General features: G+C 38.2%; 1 protein-coding gene across 1 annotated transcript in view; it reads right to left on the bottom strand.

The window, feature by feature from the left end:
• Nucleotides 1–16,955, bottom strand: part of LOC132844504 (metabotropic glutamate receptor 4-like) — an 82,697-nt gene that overhangs the window by 3,045 nt on the left and 62,697 nt on the right. Inside the window, exons 6-8 of the mRNA XM_060868002.1 lie at nt 11,506–11,706; nt 9,632–9,768; nt 8,516–9,451 (exon numbers count right to left, since the gene is read on the bottom strand). Of these exons, the coding sequence (XP_060723985.1) occupies nt 8,516–9,451; nt 9,632–9,768; nt 11,506–11,706 (1,274 nt within the window). The remainder of the gene's footprint in view (nt 1–8,515; nt 9,452–9,631; nt 9,769–11,505; nt 11,707–16,955) is intronic.

Below are 16,955 nucleotides of genomic sequence, written 5' to 3'. Positions count from 1 at the left end.
AACAACAAAGTTTTCTCTCTTGAAACGTCTTTGTACTTGTGTTCACATGTTGATTTGAGACACTGCTCATTTTCTTTTCATAGTACCCACAAAAAATTCCATAAAAGTTCAACAGAGCATCTCTCTAAGACAGACACAAACATACACACATTTATATAGTCAATCCACAAATCCATGTATCCCATGGACTCTTACAGTGTACAGACCTATAGCACAGATACATACAAGTAATCTAAGCTCAGTATTGAACCCATTGTCAGGCAAATGCACTACCTGCAGCAGCACCATGCCAACTAGAATTTTGTATCTAATTTTATCAAATTAACAACTGCAGTAAGAGAGCAGACAAGTGAAATGGGAACAGGGGACTAAAACAGGTTTGGCCCTCAGAGACTCAGAGACATGTATTCATACTGCTCCACTTTCTTTTCCAATTCAGAAAGCTAAAAAAAAATTGACAATAACTTCAATACCAATATTCTATGTTCTTAGGTTTTTTCTGGAAACTGCTATTTCACGTTGCATCACAATATATTTGTAGTCATGAATGACTTCCAAACATATTGTTTTGGTAACCATAAATAATGACATGATTGAACAATACAACAAAGCACAACACGGTTTTAGGCTCTCAGAGAAAATAGTTCATTTTTTGTGGTGTGACAAAATATCAAGGATGTTATTCAAAGTGTCTTCCTGCATTGGAATACACCTGTATGTAAATAAGAGCTCTCCCTCTCAAAGAGACAACAATTATTCTGTCAATAGAACAATACAGACTAAATCTCGAGCAAATGAAGCATTTAGCACCAGTGTGACAGCCTACAATTCTCCCATGTGAGAATGCATGAAAATAGCAGTCTCAGGAGGTGGGTGGCTTGCACTCAGACCTCAGTATCAAACTCGGTGCTCACGATACTTACAGGAAGATTAATCTAATATCTAGGACTTCAGAGGAGGTTTGTTCTTCCCTTTAGACCAGGAATTTCCCTGGCTGATTACAAACCATAAAGGTTGTACCAGACGACTCTTTTCAAATGATCAAGAAAACCTCTAGTGGCATTCATCACATTAATTTTGACACAAGCCATATGAGGTTGGTAGCCAGAATCCTGATAAGGGGCAGGCAGTAAACTGGCGATGAATGAACAGGATGACAGAAGAAGTAAATCATGATCTTGGAGGAAGTGAGGCATTTAATTGCTTTGAAAAAACAAGTCATCAGTGACTCTGTGTGTTTTGTTATACTTGTAAGCTCAACTGATTGTGAAACATTTTTGTTGTGATGTGTCAATTCTTATCAGCTAACATTTTTTTCCCAAACATAGTGTGTGAATTAGCTACAATATTTCCCATGTTTTTTCAAAGCTTGAGCTTTGCGAGTGTGAGACCTACAGTGTACAAAATTCTCTCCTGACCTATATTCCTCTAGTCTTATACATGACTCTAAATATGGCACTTTAGATCTCTGTAAAACTATGTAGTTGACTAGAGGTACTGTAGGTCCAGATATGCATGAATCCACATATATTATAAATAGACATATTATTTATTGATTTTTGTATAAAACAACCTTTTGCAGAAGTATTTGCCAGTTTAATTTCACACTTTTTTAGTTATGTGTTTAATTACTCAGTTGTAATTACTAAAGTTAAGAGTTGCCTGGTGAAAATTCCCATTCATTCTACCACCATGTTTGGTCCTCCTATCCTCCTTAATTAAATATCCCTGAAAATGTGGAGAAACCTTTTATATTAAGATTCGAAATCGAAAGGCGTTCTAATTTAAATTTATAGAGGATAGAATGGATTTTGTTGTGTGTGTGTGTGTGTGTGTGTGTGTATTGGAATGAGGTAAACATGAAATCATGAATTCATAAACATGGAGAGAGTTACTTATTAAGTCACAACTAGCCTTGGTCTGGGTCACAGTACCAACTTATGTCTTGGATAAGACAGCATTTTCTAGGTAGCTTGCTAAAGGTAATAATCACCTCTTTGCCCCATTTTGTGTGCTATGTCTATGTCTTTTTTCTTTTCTCTCATATTGGTTGCAGAATACAAATGACCACATTAGGTATTCAGGATAATACAAAATTGAGGCATTTTAATTCAGCTCACCTTATATGAATACACAACAATAACGTAAATATAATTACACTTGGAACATGATTATTTTAAATACTCAAATTTTATAAATATTCAGAAAATTGTATTAAAGTTAAATTTAATTTGCCAAAGCTGGTTGAACAGTGAATATAATAAGTCTACACCATGTTAAAATAGTGAAACCAAAATAAATCATGTCAAATCTATGTCCGCATTTAGTCAATTAAACAATTCAAATGAAACCCAAATAGAAGATTTTAAGGAAGGAAAAAACTATGATAACCTGGTTGTTCAAGTTTGCACATACCTTAAGAAAAGCTTTCTTTTGCTTAGAATAGAGAACTCATTACTTTTTTGGACAATACTTCATTCCACTCTTTCTTGCAAAAATGCTCTAAATCCAAGTTGTATGGGGATGTCCAGTGCACAGCCCTCTAAATGTCATTCTACAGGATTTCGATAGAATTTAGTTCTGATTTCAGACTAGGTGCTGACCCCAGTAATTTCCATCCAATATCAAATTTCCCCTTTATTGCCAAAAGTCTGGAGAAAGCAGGTGCCACACAGGTTTATGCTCATCTTAACTACAATAATCTGTTTGAATCATTCCAGTCTGGGTTCCGTACTAAAAACAGGCTACTACTGATCTCCAGATGGCTGCTGCTACTGGACAATTAACAATCCTTTTCCTGTTAGATTTGAGTGCAGCCTTTGACACAAATTCACACACTATCATATTAACCTGTGAAATAAAATATTTCTGTTCTTATTGGTTCCCTGTCAGTAGTGGTGCCCCCCAAGGTTCTGTCCTGGCCCCTCTTTTATTCTTAATCTATCTTCTCTCCCTAGGTCACATTTTTAGGAAATTTGGTATACATTTTCATTGTTATGCAGATGATTCTCTGCTCCAACTTTCTCAAACTTAACAGTAATACGACTGAGGCTCTCCTTAAAAATTCAAAATCTAGCCTGTCCTAATCCAACAGTCACTCACTTTATATTGTTGGTTCCTCATTTTCTTTCTCAGCCCAGGTTAGGAATTTGGAGGTCATCTTTTCTAAACCAAGTTACTTCCCACCTCCGTAGCATTGCTACATTCCATCTCTGCTCATACCTCACCCCGCAAACTGCTGCCATTCTTACACATGCTCTGGTCACCTCCTGTATCGACTACTGTAATTCACTCTTATTTGGCTTAACCTAAAGCCTTCTTAATAAGCTTCAACTTATTCAGAACTCTGCCACCTGTATCATAACCCAAACACCCATAATGCATCACATTACCACATCCCTTCAACAACTCCACTGGCTCCCTATCAAACACGGTATTGATTTTAAGATTCTTCTCCTCACTTTTAAAGCACTTCATAATCTTGCTCCATTATACCTCTCAGATCTTATACAGTTCTATGTGCCCTGCCGTACTCTCCACTCTTCCTCATCTAGGCTTCTCATTACACCCCCTGCTTGTTTAACCACCATACTGTAGGTGCTAAAGCTTTAAGTCACACCACTCTACGTCTCTGGAATTCTCTCCCAGAAAACATCCATCACACAGACCCCATCACTACATTCTAAACACGATTTAAAACCCATTTGTGCAGATGTGCTTATTCCACATTCATTTCTAAAACAGACCTCCATCTTTTCCAGGGGTTCATCCACCTGCTCCCTACTCCCACTACAGATCACAATGTCATCCGCAAACATCATTGTCCATGGAGATTCCTGTCTGACTTCATCTGTCAACCTGTCCATCAAAATAGCAAACAAGAAGGGGCTCAAAGCTGATCGTCGAACTCCACCTTGAAGTCCTCTATCTGACCTACAGCACATCTCACTGCTGTCATACACCTCTCATACATATCCTGAACTACTCTGACGTACTTCTCTTCCACTCCTGACAGCCTCATACAGTACCATAGCTCCTCTCTCAGCACCCTGTCATACGCTTTCTCTAAATCCACAAAGATGCAGTGCAGCTCCTTCTGACCATCTCTGTACTTCTCCATTAACACTCTCAGAGTAAAATTGCATCAGTTGTGCTCTTTCTGGGCATGAAGCCATACTACTACTCACAAATGCCCACTTTCTTTCTTAGCCTAGCTACCACTACTCTTTCCCATAACTTCATTGTGGGGCTCATCAGCTTTATACATCTGTAGTTGCTACAACTCTGCACATCACCCTTGTTCTTGAAGATCGGCACTAGAACACTTCTCCTCCATTCCTCAGGAATCTTCTCGCTTTCTAAAATCCTCTTAAACAATCTAGATAGAAACTCCACTGCTGTCTCTCCTAGACACTTCCACACCTCCACAGTTATGTCATCTGGACCAACAGCCTTTCCATTCTTGAACCACCTCAGAGCCTTCTTTCCCTCTCATTTTCCTCATTCATCAGCTCCTCAAAATTCTTTCTTTACACACTCTCCTTACCTGTCAGCAAACTTACCATCTCTATCTTTAATAACCCTTATCTGTTGTACATCCTTCCTATCTCTATCTCTCTGTCTCGCTAATCTGTACAAGTCCTTCTCACCTTCCTTCATGTCTAACCTGGCATATGCTTTCTGTTTGGCCTTTGCCATGTCCCTCTTCACTCTGTTCTGTGAATCCTTGTAGTCCTGTCTACTTTTTTCAGTCCTTTCTACATCCCACTTATTTTTAGCTAGCCTTGACCTGCTGAATGCTGTTTACTTCATCATTCCACCACAGTGTTTCCATATCTTCTTTTCTCCTTCTAGATGACACACCTAGCACCCTCCTACCTGACTCCCTGATCACTTCTGCTGTAGTTTCCCGGTCATGTGGAAGATCTTTCTAACCACCCAAAGCCTGACTCAGCTTTTGTTTCACTTGGTCTTCTTTTTTATCTTTCCTCTTCTCTTCTTCCTGACCACCAGAGACATCCTACAAATCACCATCTGATGCTGTCTGGCTACACTTTCTCCTACCACCACTTTGCAGCCAGAAATCTCACTCAGATTGCCTCATCTACATAGAATATTGTCTACCTGCATACTCCCACCTCCACACTTATATTTAACTCTATGTTCCACTCTTTTCTGGAAATAAGTGTTAACTACAGCCATTTCCATCTGCTTAGCAAAGTCAACCACCATCTGCCCTTCTAGGTTCGTTTCCTTAACACCAAACCTGCAACCAACGGCAACTCTGTCAACTTGGATGAGTACATGGCATCAGTGACCAGCTACATCGGCAAGTGCATTGATGACCGTCTCCAAAACCATCACCAAACGCTCCAACCAGAAGCTGTGTCTAGAAACCGAGCCTTCAGAATGGGGGACAGGGAACAGCAAGTGCCAAACTGTCCCGAGCAATCAGAGAAGCGAAGTGTGCACATGCCCAGACAATCCACAGCCACTTCCAGGACAGCAAAGACACCCAGCGCATGTGGCAGGGCATACAGGCAATCACAAACTACAAGACAGCTTCACCTGCCTGTGATAGTGATGCCTCCTTCCCAGATGCGCTGAAAGAGTTCTACACTCAGTTTGAAATCGCAGAACAACCTAGCGGCAAGGAAGACCCCCCCCCAAAGATCAGGTACTCTTTCTATCCACAGCTCTACTCTTTCGATCCACAGCCGACGTGAGGAGAACTCACAGAGAGTTAACTCACGGAAGGCTGCTGGACCAGTCAACATTCCTGGCAGGGTGCTCAGGGAATGTGCAGCACAGCTAGTGGATGTATTCACTGACATCTTCAACATTTTCCTGAGCAGCGCTGTTGTTCCTACATGCCTTAAGACAACCACCATCGTCCCCGTCCCAAAGAAGTCTACAGTGTCCTGCCTCACTACTCTCATCTGGGAATACTCTCTATTAACTCATCTAACTCACTCCAGAATCTCTCCATCTCTTCTAACTCACAGCCTACTTGTGGAGCATAACCACTAACAACATTCAACATTACACCTTTGATTTCTAATTTTAAACTAAATACCCTATCTGACAATCTTTTTACCTGAAACTAATTAAGTCCTCCTACAGGATCACTCCTACCCTATTTCTCTTTCTATCCACACCATAATAAAACAGTTTGCATCCCCCTCCAATACTACATGCTTTGCTCCAATTCCACCTAGTCTCCTACACACACGGTATATCCACTTTTCTTCTCTCCATCATGTCTGCCAGCTCTCTACCTTTCCATGTCATTGTACTAACATTAAGAGTCCCTAATCTCAGACCTATACTCCTGCCTTTTCTCTTTTCTCTCTGCCTACAAACCCTTATCCCTTCTACCTGATGCCCTTCCTGATGCAACCCTTTCTATTTATCTGGGCTTGTGCCCAGCACAGAAGTCGCTGACTTGCAACCCCTGTGGCTAGATTGTAGTGTCTTATAAACCGGCGGTGCAAATTTGCAAAGCCGAGGAATCACAGTAATTTCTTTACACTGGGAGGAACAGGCTATTCCGTCACTGCCTGTACATTTGACTTCCGTCTGAGTCTATTTCCATCCTGTTACGGGGGTTACTGACATATCCCCGGAATTAAATAGTGTTACTATGATATTCAATATATGACCCACATATTGAGGAGGTCTCGGAAGTTCTCTAAAATGAATGATTGAAATACTCCAGGAACATTGGTGAGTTCATATGGCATTTAATATTCATAGTGTCCCCTAGTGGGAATGTCCCCTAGTGTCCCCTAGTTCTCGTGGAATGTCCATGGCAGGTTGGCACTTTGGGCTCTCTATGGAAGTAGTCTAGCACTGCAAACTCAAGCTCCCTGCAGTGGTCATGGCAGCAGGGGGACCAGCAAATCAGTTAGTTTTTTCCATGTTGCATAAGCTGTGAGGAGGGACCTACTCCGTACTGGACCAAGGTTTGTGACTGGACACTTGGGTGCTGGTTTTGGAGCAAGTTATCCAGCTGGATGGACAGGGTGATATATTTTGAGTGAGATATCTGCTCATCCTCTCTGTAGATCACTCACAGGTCTTCATTTTTCCATCCATTTTGTGAAGCCAAGGTTGAAACTTAACTTCGGACTCAGGGGCAGTGTTGGGGCCCTGGTGTAGTTGCAATAGCTGCACGGAGACTTCCTTCCCCTGCCGGATACTTAAACACATCACAGATCATCTCTGATCCATCCATGTAGCTGAATCCATTTGCTGGGTTTTATTAAAGTTAAACACACAGCAAACAATCCAAGTTGTCAGGCAAATGTCAGAGTCCAGAAAAACAGGCAGAATATTCCAAAGAGCAGAATCAGAAGTCAGAGTGGTAAACAGTCTGAATCACAAGCACCTTGCATGGTGCCCCTTAGCTTTAGTAAGGGAATTCTCAATGCTACAGCATACAAAGGCATTCGAGACAATTGTTTGGATCAAATTGTGACAAACGTCATTTTTGGAGAAGGCTCAAATATGGGTGTGATGGTCAGGTTTCCACATATCTTGGCTCTGACTAATGCCATCCTGACATGGACTTTAGTTGGTCCTGGAAGAGTTTCCATATTCTTTCCATTTTTTAAATAAAATATTTAAGGATTTAAATGTCTGGTGTTAAAAGCTAAGTGTATTCTTTTGAACCCAACCCTGATTGATACTTTAACAGAACATTGTCCTGGACTTGTTTTGATAGCTCCATTGCATGCTCTCTTAAATTAATTAATTATGTGACTTTTATGACAAATGGTTGCACTTGAACTAATTTCAGTGTTTCACAATAACTAAAGTAAATAAAAATGTAATCATTTAATACATGAAATTAATTAATAAATATATAATCAATCGCAATATCTGGAGATAATTTTGCAGTTACACACATATTATGCATACACATCAATACGTTCTTGGTCTCTGCCATAGCGGTAATCTCTTTTCTCCAACAACTCTTTTTATAAAATCTGTTATTTTAAAATCTTAGCAAAATTTAAAGTGATGTGACATACGGCTAAGTATGGTGACCCATACTCAGAATTCGTTCTCTGCATTTAACCCATCCAAAGTGCACACACACAGCAGTGAACACACACACCGTGAACACACACCCGGAGCAGTGGGCAGCCATTTATGCTGCGGCGCCCGGGGAGCAGTTGGGGGGGTTCGGTGCCTTGCTCAAGGGCACCTCAGTCGTGGCCGGCCCGAGACTCTAACCCACAACCTTAGGGTTAGGAGTCAGACTCTCTAAGCATTAGGCCACGACTTTCAGGCCGCCATTGTAAATAAGAACCTGTTCTTAATGACTTGCCTGTAAAAATAAAGGTTAAACAAACAAAACCCCCACATATTTAAATCTGTGGTAACAATGTGTTAGTTCTATTAAATAACAATTAACAGTTCAGATTCAGATTATCCCTTTCTTGATGCCTATACATTTTTAAACCTTTTTGTAAATGCAATGTGATGCTAGGAATCCATCAAAACTCACCTTTTCCATTGATTGTGAAGTGCCAAAGAAGATAGGGATAAATGCAAGCCAGATGATGCAGGTGGTATACATGGTGAAGCCAATAGGCTTTGCCTCATTGAAGGTCTCAGGTACCCCACGTGTCTTAATGGCATATACTGTACATGTGACCATCAGCAGCATGCTGTATCCCAGCAGGCAGATGAGTGACAAGTCTGAGATATCGCATTTTAGCACACCTCGTGCCATCTCAGGGTTTGACATGCGTTGGTCTTCATAGTCCACAAATGCCTGTGGAGTGTCTACCACAAACCAGATACACACCCCCAAGAGTTGGAGCGAGATCAGGATGAAAGTGATAACTAACTGGGAGGCAGGGCTAATGAACCGTGGGGCACTGACACACATCTTGCCTTGTTCAAAAATACGGTAAATGCGGTTGGTCTTGGTAAGCAAAGCAGCATAACTTATGCTCATTCCAAGGCCTAGAAAAATACGTCTGAATGAACAAATCCCAACATCAGGAGTCGCAATCATCAGAAAAGTGGTAGCATAGCACAGGAAAATGCCTGTCAGCAAGACATAGCTAAGCTCCCGTCCTGATGCCTTAACAATTGGTGTATCATTGTAGCGTATGAAAGTGACCACCACAAATAGTGTAGCCATGATGCCGAGGATAGAAAGAAAAACAGGCATAACCACCCAGGGTGAGCTCCATTCCAATTTGATGATTGGGATGGGTTGGCAGCCTGTGTGGTTCTTGTTGGGGCGAAGGTCAAAGCGACACATCTTGCAAGTGAATGGGTCAGCTTGGTACTGGTAGCCTTCACATCGCTCACAGTGCCAACAACAGGGAATGCCTTTCACAATCTTTTTTCGCCAGCCTGGCTTGCAGGGTTGGCTACAGTTGGAGTAGGGCACCTGCTGCAAAACACCCGGCCACTGCATCATGGAGATCTGGGGCAGCATAAGATTTTATTTTAGACATAAGCTTAGTTCTAGCATACTTCTAATAAACTTGTACATAAAATTACAAGTAAAAATTAACCTTTAGAAAACACATTTATTTGTGAATCATTGCATGTTTTAGGCTTTAATAAGAAGTGGACTTAAAGTTGCACCCAAATTAAGACTTACATTAAGGTTGAGCTTGTCAATCCAGCTGCCAATGATTTTGTACTCAGCACTTTTGTTATTTATCTGGTACTGAAAGATATCGTAACGACCTGGGGCATCTCCATTCTCATTGAACTGCACTGGATTGCCAGCTGTGACTGGAGATAAGCACATGGGGACAGATAGTTAATCACAAAATGCATTCCAGTACCATGAGTATGATCAGTATGGGCATTTTTTTTGGAGGTACATGAATTGTCAGTGTGCTAAAAGGACAAAAAGTACATTTGGTGACAAATATTGTACCTGTTATAGGTCCTAATGTCTAATGTCCAACAAAATTGGGAAAAAATAGGCAATGCAAAGGATAATATCTTGGGGATATATGATATATTTAAAGCAAGCATACACATACATGATACACACAATATCAGCGAGTCATGATTTCCTTTTCCATGTGCAGCAATACCATAATAAAACAGTTTTACTGTCACTGGATTGCTGTTCCAAATTCCAGAACAAGCACAGCTTGAGAAAACCAGTAGAGATAATCAAAAAAGGGTGGATTTATGTAGATAATTATATCCACTTATTTGTGCTTGGTTGGAAAACTTTTGATTCCTAATCCACGGTGTGAAGTGGGATGAGTCAACCCAGCTGGATTAAAGGCTGAATATATTTTTCGTACAGAGCATGACAACAGTGCACTGCACTGACACTGGATTATGATATTTTGTGTAGGAGGAATAGTTATTAAAGTAGCATTTCAAAAACTGATGAACATAAATCCTTACCGTAAATTTATTACATGAAATGCTTTCTTAATCAGATGAACAATTTATCAGTTCTATGATTATCAAAATATGCTAAGCAGCAAATTGTGATATCATCTGGTTTCCTTTTAGGGACAACATCGAAGATAACAATTTCAGCTACAACATTTCTCTTGAAGTCAACCTTCAAAGCTAATGATTTTCCTTAGGAGATCCAATAGTCATGTTTTTTTAAATAGTAGGATATTGTGGATATCACACTGATTTCAGTAGTTCTTATTATTTTGTAGTCCTTAAACTCACAATGAGCTTATCAGATGAGAGGTGACAGTAAGTCTTTAAAGATCAACTCATGTGACCAAGCTCAACTATATGTCTTTTATGTCAATTTAAAATACAGCATGAAAATATTATTTAGTGGCCTGATTTTTCTTTTGTGCCCTGGCCAAGGCATACGAGAATTAAGTAATAGTCTAAACATGGTTATGTGATTGATCAGAATTTATACACAGTGATAAGAGATTGACATGTACTGTAATCTATAAATGAGACATTTTACAGCATGAAAAAAGTCTTTCACATTCTGTTACAAATACCACAGAAGGCACCACAAGAATATAAACAAAAAGATGACCACAGGAGACAAGACAAGTCTTTAGCATAAAAGAGGGTTGAACAGGTTAGATACTGATACTTTGTTTGGACCTGTCTCGAGTTGCCTCTTAACCGCTCCCACTTCACTGCAAGTGGCACTTTATTCTCACTCCATCACAAAGAATTATAGGATATAAATGTCAGAGGCAAGCCTATATCAAAGTAGTCTCAATTGAGAAGAGCTTTACAAGCTACCAGTTTTAAGTACTAATAGTTTGGGACACACTCCAAGACTGGAGATCTTCATAGGAATATGCAAATTGAGTCAGTATAGCTAAGAGAAAGATGTGGGGAGAATCGAGGCATAGAGACAAGTTCTATAACTTCTAAAATACTTTTAACAAGTAAAAACCACTTTCAAATCAAACATTGCTATCCAATTCTGGCCATGGTTCAATTCTTGGCATTTGAATACAGGTGTATCTGCAGAAAATGTATAGAATATTTTAAAACAAGTAAAAAACCAACCTGTAACATTTACTTTACGGATGTACTTAAGAAGGAGGCTTCCATCGATAGGGTCCATTTTGGAGCAAAGTCCCACCTTTCCATGACACAGATCTCTGTGCATGTTATGGAGGGCATGAGCCATGGCATACACAGCATTGATCACAAACATCACTTTACCCTCCTGCTCATATGCTGAATCTTTCCCAATCCTCTCTTGATCTGGAAGGAAATCAAGAACAGCTTAAATGAACAGCTGGGTGACAAATTAAAGGAAAATCAGTGCATCCCATATGCTAAAGGTCCACTTTGGGTTCACTTCTCCCCTTATGGACTCACTGCAAATAATTACAAAGTTATTCTGACTTATCACTGTGTATCCAATGATGATATTTCTGTCTTGATAGGAATGGTTTCTTCCCAGCTGACACTATTCCCATCACAGAGCATGACCTCTCTCTCTGTTAATTAAAAAGATGTAAATTGTGTGTCCCAGACATATTTGTCACCTGCCTGTCACATCTCTCTACTTACCAGAGCAACTGTATTTAGAAACACAAACATGCACTGTCATCTGATTACGAGACATCACCAAGAACCAAAAGCCATGAGAATAATACATTTGTTGAATTTTTTTTGTGTAATTTGCCAGTACATAGGCCAATTGCTGGGCCAAATTAAATAGACCAATTTACTGTAATTACTTGGAACACACACACACACACACACACACACACACACACACACACACACTTCTCATTCCCACCTGCAGGTAAGTGTTAAGGCCATTGCTACGGTCGATATAAACCTTCTAGGCATACCTGTAAAAATGGCGGTGTTTTTTGTAATAGAAAAAAAACAGAAACCCAGATAAATTAATAATGTTATAAAACAACTGAAAAAATTAACTCAAAAATATTTGTACAAGTCTGCCCACTGTTTTCTAATGGAGCATCTGACTGTGCTCACCAGTCACTCATAGTCAAATTCATGCTCAAAAGTAATTATCACGCAGCTGGCATCAATAAATATCAGCTGTTTCTGTAGGGATTTCTTGATGTCTTGGCTTCGTACAAATGCTAAAGAGATGGTTTTTATGGAGCTTATAAAGCATGTATCTGATTTTATGGTGGAACGGTATCGATCATATAGAAAAATTTCCAGGACTTTAGTTGAAACACTGAACACTATGATTTTCATCATCAACAAATGAAGAAAATGGGACACCACCATGATATTACCAAATACAAGACAGTTTTAAGAAGGGTGTGTAGACCAGTGTTGTGCTAGTTACTAAGAAATAGTAACTAGCTACAGTTACTAGTTACTTCATTCAAAAAGTAACTCAATTACTTTGTTGATTACTTACACCAAAAGTAACGCGTTACTGTTAAAAGTAACCTTTTAGTTACTTTTTTAAAGAACGTTCTTTAATGTTCCCATTAATGGACAGGACCTTCGAACCAGAAAGACACAGCTTACATTTGACTAAAAGGTTTTTGTCTTTATGCTCAACTGTGAAATAATGAGCATATTTCCACTTTGAGAAACTTTGTCTTGCTCTCACCTTGACTCGCCATTACTGCCGCACATACTTGAATAAACGGAAACACGCCCACAGTGCGGCCTCTTCGTGTTTACAGGTTGGCATCCACCAATCCTACAATGCGTCTCCGCTTTAAACAGGTTAGGCTGTAGGCTACACTTCAGCCAAAATAATTAAAAAAAGGGACAAACGCACCATATGGTAACGGTAACGGAGTTACTTTATTTAAAAAGTAATGCATTAGATTATTAGTTACTGTCAAAAGTAACTGCGTTACAGTAACGTGTTACTAGTAACGCGTTATTGCCCAACACTGGTATAGACATTTTATGACATTTTTCCTTCATTAAATAATAGATAATTTAATATTTAGTAAGGATGTATTATTAGAATATGGAGCTGACTAAAAGCATTATAAGCTCACATAAATCTCCTGCATTTTATGTACTAGTCTTTTTTTAAACCACACTAATCTATTAGTATACTTTTTTGTGTGAGTACTGTGACTTTTTTCAGGAGCGGTCAGTAGATTTATCAGCACAGCCTGTTCAACTGAAACTTTAGAAAATTACAAAGATTACAAATCAGAATGCTCCTAATTCAGAGGGTCAACATGAAGCATTTGGCAGTAAAATGGAAAACAAGCTGATGCTTTAATTATCCACTCCACTGCATATTATAATTTTCTGAGTGAGTCTAATTATACTATCTTCATAAAAGGAAATCACTGAAATGTCCAAACCCTTATAAATGCCTCTGTAAAACTATTACATTACAGATGCTCCTATCTTCTTGCAATACATGATGAAAAGAACAGGTCTGTTAATGCCCAAGGGTGGACATAAGACTAATTATTTCACTATTATTATAATTACTAAAGATAGCTGTGTATTCGTTTTAGTTGGATTATACAATATTTAACAACATTTTAAATGTAAAGAACTGGCTTCAAACATGTTCATGTTCAAGCAAACTAAAAATGGCACATCATCTGTTATGCTTTTAGGACTCAAATGCAAGTCACAATTTTGTTTAAAACCAACCCTCAATTAACTGTAGCAGTTCTTTATTCTGAATTATTGAAAGTTGTGAGAAGTATAAAACTTGCACTGTTTTCACTGTTTGCACCAGGTTGCACAGATGCACTTTATGTGGCTAGGACTATTTACTAAGTCCTTTACTGTGTACTGCAACAGCTATACAGTATATGGTTGAAATGACAATTAAAGCTTCTTGACTTGACTTTAGGGTTTTTTCAACATTTTTAACATTAGTCAAGCACCACATTAGAAGGAAAATTTCTAACTCTGCAAAAATGTCTGTAATTAAGAAAGAATTTAGTTTTTCCTAAAGCATTTTTCCAACAATATGATTATTACAGGTCTAAGAAAGTTATGTACAGTATATACTGACTACTTACCAGTGTTTCCCTATATAAAATCTAAACAATATTTGAAATCAACACTGTCTTACAGCAGAGAAGTCTGATTACTGTCAATAGTTGCATTGGTTTGATCTTGATTTCAGTACTAATGTTCTTACAGTTCATATTTGGCAATGAAAATTTCCATCTAATTTTAAATTGGACAATAATCCATTGTGATGACATACTCTCTTTAACCAAACATCTTCGTCTCACCTTCTACACAAACACAGAGTTCTCATCCCGAGTCAAAGCACGCCCACAAACACTTCACTGGCTAGATTTCAGCCTTTAGAGAAATCCATTCACATTAAAAGAGGCATCACAGAGGGGTTTTGTGGGTCTCAGAGGTGTCACAGGCTGTGACAGAGTAGCACACTCCTCACCTCCTGCACTTTGTGCCACTCAGGGGCTTTAAAGAACTGAGCCTGTTTCCTCTGAAGGTGCAGTTTCCCCAGAGACTAATAGCTCGGTGTGCCCTGAGAAACTCCAAAGGACTAATTCAGCAGCATGCTCCCGTTCTCATTTTGTTTCATTTTGAAGCTTTATGCTTAAGTGATGGCTTTACATGTCCTTCTTTAAAGACTTTAGTTTAGTGCAATGACACTGGTGCTATTATTTATATATAACTTATATATATATGTATATATAAGTTATATATATATATATATATATATATATATATATATATATATATATATATATATATATATATATATATATATACATATATATATATATATGTATATAAGTTATATATAAGTTGTCAGTTGAATAAACTGTATCACATTATTTAACACATTATTATTTTTCTGTCATGTGGTAACCCATGGTAGTAAACAAATTCTGTCCAAAAGAACAATTTGCTCATAATAAAGTCAACACTGAATACTAATGCTTAGTGGAAAACTTAGAAACAGTAATATAGTGATATATTACATTGACCAAAGGGCAACTGATTTGGCATTCAGCAGCATTTGAATTATACTGACACTGGATGTTCCTGTGTCCAGATGAAGCAATTTAATGGAGCAATACATTAACTTTTGGCTGGAGAGAAAAAGTAATCAGAATGGACATAGCCATCATGATGAAAATTCAGAGAGCACATTGACTGCTTCAGAGACTGTGCGCATTACTTTGCACATTACTTAAACCATTAAAACCTTCCAGTTATGAAAAGGTAATTGTTCTTTTCAAAATAGTTCAGGCACGATAGCTTGAAGGCTTTTGTCGCCGACCTAATCTTTTAGGCAAGGTAATGTAATAATGCTTGCCTCTAGTTTTACTGGAATTGTGTTTTATTCTGTTCAGGGAATTACTTTTATAAATACAAAAATATAATGTGTTAAATATTGTAAATCTTCTTTCCCACCCAAGCAACAGACATCAGTCAGAGAAAAATGTAAAACTTTCACAAGCAATAATTTTATATAAATGACACACAATAATAAGCTCTATAACTGTTCTGTTGTATATACCTGTTAGAAGCAGGTCAGAATGTTCATAGAGAAAAACAAAAATTTGAAAAAGAACACAGACTATACATCCATAACCACAGCGGTACTGCAATGGAACCTTAGAAAATTTGTTCTCAGAATTCAACACTATTGTAGTATAAATATATTTAATGGGTAAATCTTTTTATATGTATGTGATATGTTTTCATTTAAAGGACTGCAAATTTGTTCAATGAAATGAAAACATATCACATACAAATAAATACATTTACTCATTAAATTTATTTATACTACAGTGGTGTTGAATTCTCAGATGTGATTGGTTAGAACATTTGGTTATTCTATAATAGCGTTTACTATTTATGAAAGAAGTCTTGGGCATCAGCGCTTTGTACTGTATCAGTGAGTAAATTTTCCACTACAGTTGAGTATCAAATGTCATTTACAGATTTACAAATTAAATATTGTAATTATCAGCAAAATAATTTGGTAGAAGTGGAATAAAATACTTTGGGCCATGCTGTTTTGTAATGTGTTGTATTACACAAACACCTGTGTATTAATTTCTAGAACGTACTATAATAATATTAAGAAAAAAACATCATTTTGTCCAGCCAGTGGTAGACAGAGGACCTAGAGCACTGTGTAGGTGTGTTCTCTAGTAAGTACCCCATATTTTAAAACATATAGGCAGTTGCAATGTTTTCTACACGAATTAGCCATTATTGTCACTATTACTATTTGTCATTGTAGGTATTACACACACATAACTGCCACTATTTGTGTTTCCCAAATATTTATTGCAGTGACACAGCTTGCAACCCACAGGACAACCATTTGCATTAAATTGTGGAACACTGTTTGCCTTTGTATTGTACTTTAGTCTTTTCGGTTCATTCACTTAATGATAAAATTTAAATCTCTGATTTTATCCTTGATAGCTAAGGCATCGGATCAGCGTGCATTTTAGGGGAAACCAGTAAATGCAGTAAATCCTATAAATTGCCATGGAAACTGAGTAGTAGTTACATTCAGGTACTGT

Source organism: Tachysurus vachellii, chromosome 4 (genome assembly GCF_030014155.1).
Source record: "Tachysurus vachellii isolate PV-2020 chromosome 4, HZAU_Pvac_v1, whole genome shotgun sequence".
Taxonomy (NCBI): Eukaryota; Metazoa; Chordata; class Actinopteri; order Siluriformes; family Bagridae; genus Tachysurus; species Tachysurus vachellii.
This window is presented reverse-complemented; position numbering and strand designations above follow the sequence as displayed.